Source organism: Lissotriton helveticus, chromosome 7 (assembly GCF_964261635.1).
Source record: "Lissotriton helveticus chromosome 7, aLisHel1.1, whole genome shotgun sequence".
Lineage (NCBI taxonomy): Eukaryota > Metazoa > Chordata > Amphibia > Caudata > Salamandridae > Lissotriton > Lissotriton helveticus.
In genome coordinates, this window is record NC_136068.1 from 1735069500 (window position 1) to 1735081897 (window position 12398).

At 45.5% G+C, this 12398-nt stretch overlaps 1 protein-coding gene across 1 annotated transcript in view; it reads left to right on the forward strand.

Moving 5' to 3' along the window:
- Positions 1-8253, forward strand: part of LOC144770716 (lens fiber membrane intrinsic protein-like) — a 67439-nt gene extending 59186 nt beyond the window's left edge. Inside the window, exon 5 of the mRNA XM_078655447.1 lies at positions 7537-8253. Coding sequence (XP_078511573.1) covers positions 7537-7577 — 41 coding nt within the window. The 3' untranslated portion in view covers positions 7578-8253. The remainder of the gene's footprint in view (positions 1-7536) is intronic.
- Positions 8254-12398: the final 4145 nt, after the last annotated feature.

Below are 12398 nucleotides of genomic sequence, written 5' to 3' on the forward strand. Positions count from 1 at the left end.
CTTAAAGGGACAGAGGAACAGTGACCCCAGAGTTCAGACCCATACAGCGTGACTCCCCTCGCTTGCGCCCAATAAATCTCAATAGCAGGGGCAATGGGCTTGATAGTCGATTCCCTTACCAATTTAGCTATGCCCCCGGAGGTCTGGGCTAATTTTAGCTTGGCTTTAGCTATTTGGGGCGCCCACTCTATATTTTCAGTAAGGGTGACGCCCAAACAGTCGAATACAGAAACCCTTTCCAGTGCAATGCCATTTAGTTGGAGATTTGAACGTATTTTTTTGGGTGGATTAACTACCATGAATTTAGTTTTCATGCTGTTGATCACCGGGCCCCTATTATTACAAAAAATGACAAACCTATCCAGTATCATCTGAATCCCCATCAGCGTCTTAGACATCAAGAGAGTGTCATCAGCAAACACCAATGCTGGTACCTTTGAGTTTTCTAGCTTGGGGGCATCGTTGTCCTCAACCTCTGAAAGTTGTGTAAGGAGTGCGTGGACAAAGAGGCATAACAGGGTTGGTGCGAGCAAACAACCCTGTCTCACTCCTCTATCAACTGGGAGTCTGTAGGTTAATTCTCCTCCCGTGCCACATCTTACTTGGGCATAAGTGGCCTCATGCAGCTTGATAAGCATGCTGAGCAAATATGGGGGAATCCCCAGTTCTCTTAGCACCCCCCAAAATGTAGTTCTGGGGACCAGATCAAAATCCGTTTTCAAGTCCACAAAAATCAAAAAGAAGCTGCCACCGTCAATTGATGCCGTCTTGCAAAAAATAAGTTGGAGTCCATATATTTGGTCCACGGTGGAGGTGTTCTTCCTGAATCCGGCTTGGTAGGGGCTTATGATATAATTATCTTGCAACCAACTCTTGATTCGATCGAATAGTACCCGTGCAAACAGTTTTTGAGTGACATCGATCAAACTGATCGGTCTGTAGTTTGTAGGGTGTAGAGGAGAGCCCTTTTTAAAGACTGGGACAATTTCTGCCCCTGCCCAGGTCTCAGGGATTGGCATGCCATTCATAATAGCGCTAAATAACACACAGAGATAGGGGCCCCAGATGTATGGTTCCTCCCGGAACAAATCCCCTGGCAACCTATCTAGACCGGTTGCTTTGCCTGCTGGTAATTTCTCAATTGCCGAGATAACCTCACGGAGGGTTATCCCAACAGCCACCTCATTGGCATGGCTAGGGGCAGTGGCAGATGAGTCCTGTGCCCGCCCGCTAACTGAACCCAAGTCGCCTAGGGGAGCTCTATGGTTAATAGAGTGTGGGTCCAGATCAGTTTCTACTGCATACAATGCCCGAAAATGATCTGCCCATACTTCTGCTGGAATATTAGGTTCAACCGCTGGGTTACCTTCCCTACTACCTGTTCTGACTATGGCCCAGAATTCTCTCATGTCCTGGTTCAATAGGGCGGTTTTGATGTCCACCCATTTGTTCTCTTCCCAGGACTGCTTTGATCGGGAAACAACTTCTTTATATTCAACTCTCCTAATTTTAGTTAATGGCTTGTTTTTATCTTTAATGTCCACTAACAGTGCACGTTTGGCCTTACGACAGTTATCATTAAACCACATATGGATCGCCATTTGTGTTTTTCTAGGGCGTACTATCGGATAAAAATTATCAGCTAGTTTGGTTGTCAAATTCTTGTGGAGTACCGCAACTTGCTTAATATGGGCTGGATTATCCAAGTCAGCGGTAAGGCAGCTGAGTTCCTGGAAAGCTGGAATTACCATTTCATAAAGAGCTCCCATCTTCTCGGGTGTTTGTTTTATTGCTCCCCACCTAATTTGTCTCCTATTGCTAGTGAGAGATAACCTATTCTCCAGAGGGGAGTTATTTGCAGGGAGAATACCAGAATCTGGAACCTTCAGAGTTAATATCAGGTCATTATGGTCACTGTCATGTCGTGGCAAGACAGCAAAATCCAGACCCCTATACCATGATCTGCACTCCACTAGAATTTAATCAATTAAAGATGCTTGGCCGATTCTATTAAACCTTGGTTTGCCCGGCCTGTCAGTAGTTGTGCGACCATTACAGGCTCTCAGAGAATGGTTTAAAAAATGGCATTTCTTTGGAGTACCAAGGGGGACCATATCTTGACCGGCTGGACTTGTGGATCTGGAATAGCCCTCTGGATGTCCTCCTCATGATAATCATGTCATGAGCACCAGAGAGGGGTTAGAAATGACAATTTAGATTTCCTCCCACTTTCAGCCTCGAGTTTAATGGCACCATAGGGATAAAGGAGTTTAAATCGTCAAGAGTTTTTGATTCTTGGGACAGGCTTAAGGGCCAAGAGTAGACATTAATGATGGCAAACCTCATTTTGGAAGGAAAGCTAAGCATTACACATTGTATGTCTTTAGAGTAGGTAGTCAGGGGAGTAGGTGTACAGCCCACTTGAGAGGCAACCCAAATAGGTAGTTCACCAGACGGTCTGCCCCTCTCTCTAGTGGTAGCTGGGATGTTGAATATTACAAAACCCGCCCTGACATAGTCATCTCTTGCCCAAGTCTCCTGGAACAAACAGACGTCAAATTGGACCACAAAAAGTCCCCACTCTGGGCAAAAAAGTTTATTCTTAATGCCAGCTACGTTCCAGGATAGGATCTTCAGCACGCTAACTGCGGATGAGACTCCTCCCAAGGAATCGGTGGGAGCTTCGATTGTACTTAGATAGTTAATCCCCTGTACCGTGTCGATGGAATCGGTAGAGTGATTACTGGGTATTCGCCCAGATGAGTAGGATGGTCTCGCCGGAACCCCATCCCCCAAGGAGGATTCAACAGAAGCCCCCATTGTTGTACCAATCCCCACTAAGGGTGATTGCTTGGAGCTCCCCAGGTCTAGCTGTACACACCCTCCCTGGGGTTCATGGATATTCTTTGGAGAACACACACCGTTTGAACTTAGTGGTCAATCTACATCTTCCAGGGGCCCATATTGATTGTTTACAGGCAGGTTGAAAAACGGAGATCTACTGGGAGGATATCTGTGGCCAGGTTTCCGTTCCTCCTCCATTTGTCTATGATGCCCCAAGGGATATTTTGCCCTAGCAGAGTTACAACAGTGCGAATAAAAAAATTCCAACGGAAAAGCTCTCACATCTTTACGGGGCTCACCAGGTGTGGATTTATGGTTTAATAGCAAGCGTACCATCTGGGGGGTTTTAATGTTAACAATCACACAGTCTCCTGAGTTAGATTTGTTACTAGGTCCCACCCAATCTACCCTCCGCACCATTAGAATTTCCCCGGCCCTCTCATAGGGGAACTGTCTGTGTGTTGCTAACCAGAATAAGGTCTTGTTCCTTTGCTCTAGCTGTGTCTCCCTCTGAGTATCTTTGAGAGGCGGGACCCCTGTTAAAATAATTAATTAGGGCGATGATTCAGGGGGAGGTTTATAATTGGGAGAGCCACATCTGCCTTACTTCTCAGGTCTTCCCTGGTTTCACTTTGCCCTGCTACAGTACTGGTGGGTTGGTGGGTACACAACGTATTGTTCACTGAACGGGTATTCTCATCCGCACTGGGAGCTGTTCTTAATATTGTGTTCGTACTGTGCTCTTGCTCACACTGAGCAGGAGGGTGGAGCTATGAACTCGACTAGTGAGGTGCCAGGTATTAGAAGGTTGGACACTAGGAATGCCCTCTTTACCTATGGGTGCCCTCAAGTTAGAATCAGGGTCAATATTTGAGCCTCCCTCCATCGCTGGAAGTAGTGTTACACTGGTACTGGGTTGCATTTGCCACGTGGTTACCATAGATGTCAAAGATTTTAATTGATCAATTAGAGGGGCAGCCTCTTGCTTGATCAGATCGCTATGTCGGGACAATAAGTCAGCTAGTAGCAACTGGGCCCAGACTGGGTACTTAGTATCTACACTAGGGGCTGGTACGGGTTCTATAGGTGGGATCCGATTAGCAAGATCGTCTGCCCTTAAGTCACTCCCTCTTCTTGCCGTGGTTTCCCTCCCAACTATCGGCTTACGTTTCCCGTTCTTACGTGTGCCTGCACCCTCATCGACCAGTTTTGTTGTAGCCGTTGAATCATTCATTTGGGCTAAAGGGGGTGGGAGAACATCTCCAGTAGTTGACTAAGCTACAGAGGGAATATTGGGACTAGGCAAATCCACTATGGGCGGGAAAAGGTCAGGGGTAATTGACAACCGCCTTTTGGTGCGTTCCATTTCGGATGTAACAACACCTATTGCCCTTTGCAGCATCTTGTCAATTGATGTCGGGGGGAGGGGGGGGGGGGGGGGGGTGGAAGAATTAACTTCACAAGGCTTACGGAAAATTGCTCAAATAAAGGGAACAAGATAATTTGCTGCATTCGTAAACAGGAGTACCACTGAGCTAGATCTCCTTAGACTCCAGGTGAAAAGAAAGTGTCACTCAAGCCTGATAAACAACATTTTACAGGTAATTACAGTCCAAAATACACCAAAGGTGATCAGTCTACCAGCCATTGGAGAGGGCTAGGGTTGGGGTCCAATGGTGTCCTCGTTGGTGCTGGTCGTGAAGCAGAACTGATGAAGAATAGTAAGTTCAAGGGGGGTGGCCCTGCCCTGCCGATGACGGGCAAGGACGGGCCGCCTCCTGGCCCGGGCTTTGCCCCGACGCGGCCTTTCCGCGTCCCCTGTCCAGCGGAAAAGGTTGCAATGCTTAAGAGCGTGTGGTGGCTCCTCCCCCGCACCTGTGTACAGTAAACGGAAGCGCTGGGCACCCTGGGACTTGAAGTCCCACCAGGGTCAGCGCAGCTCGATCCGGGAGATGGCAGGTAGGAGAGGCACTATTGGTGACGGAAGCTACACCCTGGGACGATGTTTCCACCAGGGTGTTAAATGCGCAGGAATTTGCCCCCTCAGAGAAAAGCAGCTTCAGGAGTCCTGCGCCGCGGGAAAGGTTGCAGCATTTCAGAGCGCATGATGGCTCCTCCCCCGCACCTGTGTCCAGTAAAGGGAAGCTCTGGGCACCCTGGGACTTGGAGTCCCACCAGGGTCAGCGCAGCTCGATCCGGGAGTTGGCCAGTAGGAGAGGCAGTGTTGGTGACCGAAGCTACACCCTGGGACGATGCACTGGAATTTGCACCCGCAGAGAAAAGCAGCTTCAGGAGTCCCACCATACATATATTATACATTACCTGTAAGTTAAGGCTGACTGATTTTGTACCAATCTATTAGAAAGGTAAGCTCAGGTAGTTAATTGTGGGTTTGCTTGTGTTTCATCCTGACAGAGATTGTGGTTGCTGCCTCCGTAGTGTTTCACCAACCTCAACCAGTAACCCAGTTTCCAACAGTGAACTATTCGCTTAGCACTTTTTATTTACACATTATGTACATAAGGGATACAAATACAAATATCAAGGCAGGTAACCTGTTTTGCACCCGTCTTGTATTTGTTGAAACCCCATTTTGAGGAGTTGTATGAAAAATATATCATGCCATTTCAAGAACGTTTCACTTAGAGCAGGCATCACCCATAAAATAAAGTGAGTGTCAGTATCTCCATTCAGCTTGCTCGTCAGAGTCATATAAATCTCATTCCAACCTAAACAGAGGCCCATGCTTATTTGGGCTGTTGTTAACTCTCAGTTGCACTACTGCAATGAACGTGGCATCCGTAAAACTCCCTTGTGGTCAAAATACTGCAATGACCCTCTGGTGCCTTAGGAGACCATGTTGACCAAACAAGAAGAAAATATAGGAGCCTATTTACAAATGCATTTTGGAGTTTGTAAAGTACTGCCTTACCTTATATGCCTTTGTGAAGTTGCCCAAAAAACACCTAAAATGGGAACAAAATCTGAATATTCAGGGAATATTCATTTACAATTAGCACAAATAAAATGCACTATGCCCTCTTTGTACTTTCACTATTAGGGAGTTGGCCATGTCAGGGCCGATTCATGATGGTATGTAAGAGTATGTAGAAGCTTCTTCCTGTACTCATAAATTCTTTGGTGGATTTCTGCGGAGTCCAGAATTCATTATTAGTGTTTTTACAATTGTTATGTTATGTTATGTTACAATGTTTTTGTATAGCGCAAATCACCACTGGTCTCTAAGCGCTTTCACAGAAAAAGTACATAATCTGCTGCAACCCAAAAAGCGCCCTCCGCCATCAAACCTCATTAGGGTATTGATTTTATCCTTTTAAACAAATAGGTCTTTAAGTTCATTCTAAAAGACAATAGTTGTGAGTCTTCCTGCAGGAATGCAGGTAGCTCATTCCAAAGTTGCGGAAGGAGTACGGACAGAGCCCTGCCACCTTTAGATTTAAGCTTAAATCTAGGTTCAATCAATTGCAGGCGTTGCCCGACCGTAGGGCTCTCCCTGGAATGTACTTCCTCAAGCGCTCTTTAATATACTTAGGAGCCTTACCAAAAATGGCTTTGTGGGCCACACAAAGACATTTAAACTGCACTCTAAATTTGACGGGCAGCCAGTGCAGCTTCAAAAGAAGGGGGGGTCGCATGAGAGCTCCTCGGCAGAGAATAGATCAACCTGGCCGCATCATTCTGCACAACCTGCAGTTTCCTCAGGAGTTTCTGCGGGAGGCCTAAATACAAAGCATTGCCATAGTCCAACCGAGAGATAATGGTGGCGGACACTATGGATTGCAATGTGGGGGTAGACAGAATGGGTACCAGCTTCCGGAGTTGCCTAGACACACCAACGCAGGAACCCACCACTGCCGAAACTTGGGGGGCCATAGAAAGGTCTGCGTCAATCTTCAGACCTAAACTTTTGACCACTCTTCCCGGAGTCGGTGTTTTCCCTAATTCTGAGGGCCAGAACAAATCACACCAGGGGTTTTCTTGATTGGTAATAACCAACACCTCAGTTTTCTCGGCATTCACTTTCAGAAGGTTGCTGGTCATCCAATTTACAGTGAATCTTAGCAAGTTCTTTATCGATTTCCGTGCCTCCCTCGAATTCTCCAACTGAACAAGCAATTCTACATACAAGTCTCCTGGGGACAGTGTCAAGTTACATTCTGAACAAAACACTAGATATCTTTTCACCAGATCCTGGTCAACTTTCTACCTAATTCATGGGTTCCATTGGGTAAGATCACTGGTAAATCTTGGACTTCTTGTCTGAAATGTCCTAAAACTCAAAAATACTAAAACATATCTATTTTAGACCTTTAAGGCCCTCGCTTTAATCCCAGTGTTTTGAGATATCCTTCATTATGCAGCTCACTGTATAAATGGTCCAACTAATTAGCTTACTAGATAGATGCAGGGAGCCCCAGGCACTCATCAAGGTACATGCCATGGTTTAGTGTGAGTAGCACTCAGGGATTACGTGTTGGATAGTGTTTGTTTTCGAACTTGATGTGTTCTATGTTGTTGGGTGATTTGATGGCACGTGTGAGGTGGCTTTTGCAGCTCTGTGGTATATTGCTGATAACAATGTAGAGTATGGTAAACATACACCATTGGTTGTGATCCTTCATCCAATAAAATTCTGACTTTTTTGTCTCCTCTGGTCCCTTCATTGAGCAGGTGTTGTTGCCTTTGTCTCCTTCAAGCAAGAAGCTCAGTAGCAGGTGAACTCAACAAGAAACAAAGCATCAAAGAGGAGGAGTGGATCACCAAGAACATTGCCACTAAATCTACCAGTGCTGGGCTCAGTAGAGCGATGATTCTGGAGTAGGTGTGGGGCACTTTGACTCGACCAGACATAGGGCCCGATTCACAGAACTAACTTAAGACAAAATCCTAAACTTACTACCATTTTGGTATTCACAGAAGGCACTTACTCATTTTGGTATTCACCGAAGGCACTTACTCATTTTGGTATTCACAGAAGGCCCTTACTCATTTCGGTATTCACAGAAGTTAGGAGTCCTAACTTCTGTGAATACCGAAATTAGTAAGTGTTTCTGTGAATACCAAAATGAGTAAGTGCCTTCTGTGAATACGAAAATGGTAGTAAGTTTAGGATTTTGTCTTAAGTTAGTTCTGTGAATCGGGCCCATAGAATTGAAAACAGGAAGACCTCCATTCATTGACAAATCACCTCACCAGTTAGGATAACTTCATATCTCTAAAAATAACTAGAAAAATACATGGCATTGTTCTAAACATCATGTCAACAAAGATCTGATCTATACAGTAATATTGACAATATCAACCTATGCTTCATTGAGCTTGCTTTCTCAAGTGTACCTCATCATCTTTTCCAATAAATATTTTTGTACTGGCTTTGTCAGGCATACATGTTTTTTGCAGAGTTTAATTCTTGGTGTCACCATTGTCAATTGACATTAACGCAATATCCTGTCCACAGAAGTACAAACATCACTCGATTCTTCACAGGCATGGATAGGTTAAGCCAAGATCCATCTATGTGCTGTCCTTGGGTTGTTTCTATGAGGTCACTGATTATAAGTGCTTAAGTAACCCACGTGGAAATTATTGTATCTGCTTCTAGAAAGTATGGTTTATTTTTCAATAATGTCTTTTACAACTGACAATAACTTTTCATCTTTAATCACAGCCTTCTAGTAGTTACTACAGTAAATAGCCCAGAATGCATATTTCGGTGTTTCCAAAGTGCAAACCTAGCTGTCTAGCATCTATCTGAGTGTTGTACAGGGAGATGTGGTAGAGCTTGTAAATTTAAGAGAGTTTGGACTATCTTAAGTACTGTTCCTTGAAGAGCTGAGGGCCATATTATCAAGCAAAGGCGATACATTATCGCCGCTTTTATCGATAGGAAACTGCTACTAAAGCGGCGATAACGGGCTTGATAATATGCCCTTGTGAATTCCCATAGAAGCCCAGGTTCTGGTGTTAACCTGGGCTTCTATGGGAATTCTCATGGGCATATTATCAAGCCCATTATCGCAGCTTTAGCGGCAGTTTCCTGCCGATAAAAGTGGCGATAATGTATCACCCTTGCATGATAATATGGCCCCAAGTGTTTAGTTTCTTCCTGAATTGCTGGAGGATCAATGGTTCTGATGCCGAAGGGGATGTTGTTCCAGATCCTGAAAGCATAGGTTGAGAAGACTTGTTTTCTTGTTTACTCCTTCCTGAAGTGTTAAGTCTCTAATCTACTGTCTCCTGGACTTTAATCTTGTCCAGCAAGTCTTGAGCCCCACACATGCAGCAGGTCACACCAGTAGCCTGATTTTCCAAACCCAACAATCTCATTAATTGTAGCCCATCCATTCCTCCAGCTTCTGACATTTTCCTCGTTCTTCCTAGGGTTAAACTTACCTCTGATGTCTTTGTGCTTCGACTTGCTAAAGACAGACCACCTACACCTAGTTCTCCCATTAATATTGATGTAGAAAAGTCTAACTAATGGGTTACGGACTATCTAGATAACTGAATAGTTCATCTAACTCTCATTATTAGCATGTCGCATCTCTATGGTACAGTTTTAAAATCAAATAAACCAAACAGAACTGTAAAATGATAGAAAGCATTTGGAGTTCTAACTACCTGGAGGATAGTAAAAAAAAGAGCCAAAAGCCGTACTTTCAATCTGCGGATACAATTGGAAACTGACATAATACAGCACTGGGATGAAAGTAAAACAGGTAGCAAGGATTGGTATAACTAATTACAAAAAGCTAGAAAGCCCTGAAGAAGTCATGTGTTAATCCTTACACCACGAAACATCTGTTGGCTGGCTAAAAGAAGACAGAAAATGTTCAACATATATTGATTGCAATATTTGAATAACCTATAATACTCTGGGTTTGAGTATTACATTGTGCTCAGGGACATGGTTGAATTTAAGTAGGGCTCATTGTTTTGATCCTATTGAAGGGTCGAGGGTGATTCCCTCCTCCATTAGAGCACCGCAACAGATTACCAGGTAGTATACACTAACACATTATAGGTGAGCATCAAGTTATTCACCCATCTTGCATTCACCCCAGATGACAATTTTTAAGGATCTCCTTGATGCTGCTCAGGGGAAGGAAGCGGGCTTATTCTGGTGGATTATTGCTCATGGTCACGCTGGTGCTGTTGCCGAAACTGACCATTTCATCCCACCATCCCACCAGCAGTCTGGTCTGCGCACCTTTTAACTTTTCATGCTGACCGTCCCATGACTATTCTTCCCATGTTACAATCCAGGTTCACCTTCCTGTGTGCAATGTCAAATGTGTATTTTTCTCTGTCCGACACAAGATCAGCAATCAACAATCTACAACGTGGGAAAGCCCCTGTCCTGATGCTAAATGGGCTCTCTTCATTCATTCTTTATCAAATGAAATCCTCAAAGGGGCTGACCTTCCTGCAACCTAGGCCAGGATACACATCACCCCCATCTTTAAAAATGGAGACAGAAGTGACCTGAAAAATGACAGGCTGATAAACCATGGCAATCTCCCCAAAATCTTTTTTTTCCCAGCTTCTCGTAAAACTACAGGAGTGGCTGGAGGTGACTAATATTCCAACCCCTATCCTAGCTGGATTTCAGCACAAGACGAGCACCCTAGACCAAGTGCTTCGATTTATTTTTATTATTTGGAAATATACCATCTTATCTAATGACCACCTTTACTTGGCCTTTGTTGAGGTTAGGACAGTTTTTGACCTGGTTCCCAGGCATACTCTCTGGGAGGTCCTCCATGACCTGGGAGCACCCTGACATTTTAAACACTGTTAGTAGACTCCACCATTCACATTTTGCAAAGTTTAGATGAGGCCCAAGGGATGAACTGACAGACCCTATCGCCATCAGCAGGAGAGTGCACCAGGGGTGCGTAGTGGCACATACTTTATTCTCTCTGTTCATTAACGGGGTCGGCGATTATCTCGATGTCGAGAGGGATGATGCCCCGAATCAAGATCTCTGCGCTCCTCTTCATGGACGATAACCTCCTCCTCTCTAGAACTTGCCAGTCTCCAACTTCTTTTAACCAAATTGGAGGATGTTTGCTTGACAACACACAGATGACCAAATTCATGGCTTTTAGACCCCATAGAAACCTTAGGTACTACCTCACTCTCAGCTCGACCCTTTTGCAGTCGGTTCCCACCTTTGACTATCTTGGGGTGAACATCTCTAGCTCTCAGTCACCCCAGATTCCCTAAAGCAGCTGGATTATTCCCCACACTTCGGCCAGCATCATGACAATGCACAAGTCCTTCCAACTCCAGGTGAACTCCCCAGCACTGAAGGTGTACATAACCAAAACACAAACGGCAGTACTTTACTGCACCTAGCTATGGGGACACTCAAATTCTAACTTGCTAAAATTGAAGGAGCTTAAGTTCCTCGGGCACTGCTTAAACTCCTCCAGTTCGCCCCTACCTTACCTATCATTATTGACACCATCCATAAAGGCATTGACCATCTTGCGGCCATAAGAACACTTCTTTATTAGATCAGACTCTGGTCCAACCAGGAACTGGATCTGTCATTCACTGCCAGTGAGCTGATCGTGTGAGATGTCTGCCTGCACTACTTGGTGACGAATAGAACCACCGGGGTAGTGTGTCCTCCTGTGCACCCGGACGGCTGTCTTTGCACACAAGAAAGAGATTTGAAAAAAAAACCCGACTGGATGGTTACTACGTCCCAGTAAATTCATATTCAAGTAATATTTTGGCGAGCCAGCCAGGAGAGATTGATTTATCAAGCCCGACTGCTGTCGAAGAAAGGACCCCACCCTAAATGGTTTCACATCTGCGCAACCTGTCCAGAACTTGCTGTGTGGATGCCGTTTTTCTTTGCTGATTCTGAGGCTCCTGGCTCCTGACTGTGCTGCTTTACCCCCGGCGCCCGGCCCCCTGGTCCCTCGCCGCCGCTGCACTCCGCCGGCTGCTGAGGAGGGAAACTACAACACCCAGGCTCCCCCGCAGGTCGCAACGTCACCTGTGCGCCCGGAGGCGCGATAAAGACCACAGCGCCCCCGCGACGCGGGTCTCCGCGCGGGTCTGCACCGGGCTAAGCCCGGGCAAAGGGCGGGCCCTCTGTAGCCCTCAGGAGACCTAAGGTGACGGGACGGGCCACCTCTTTTCATCTAACATACTAAAGACCCACCATTACCTGGATAACCTGGATTTTCGCCTACGCTCAGCCCACAAAAGTCTCCCTTCCTACACATTCTAGCCTGTTTCGGACCTGGACCTGGATCATTCGGAAAGATACGCCGGAAGGTAACGAGGCTTCTGTGATCTCCATTGACTATATTGGGACAAAGGTTATTAGGAAAATTGCCAGGTACTCAAATGTCTAAACAAAGAAATCCCATTGCCCCTGGTAATACCATGGACAATTACTTGGTACAAGTTGTGGAAAAAATTAATCATGTGCAGAGGTCCTCGCTGGGTCTTGGCACCCCATCGACATTGCCCCAAAACGAGAACTTAAGTACGGACTTAATTCTTCTGGG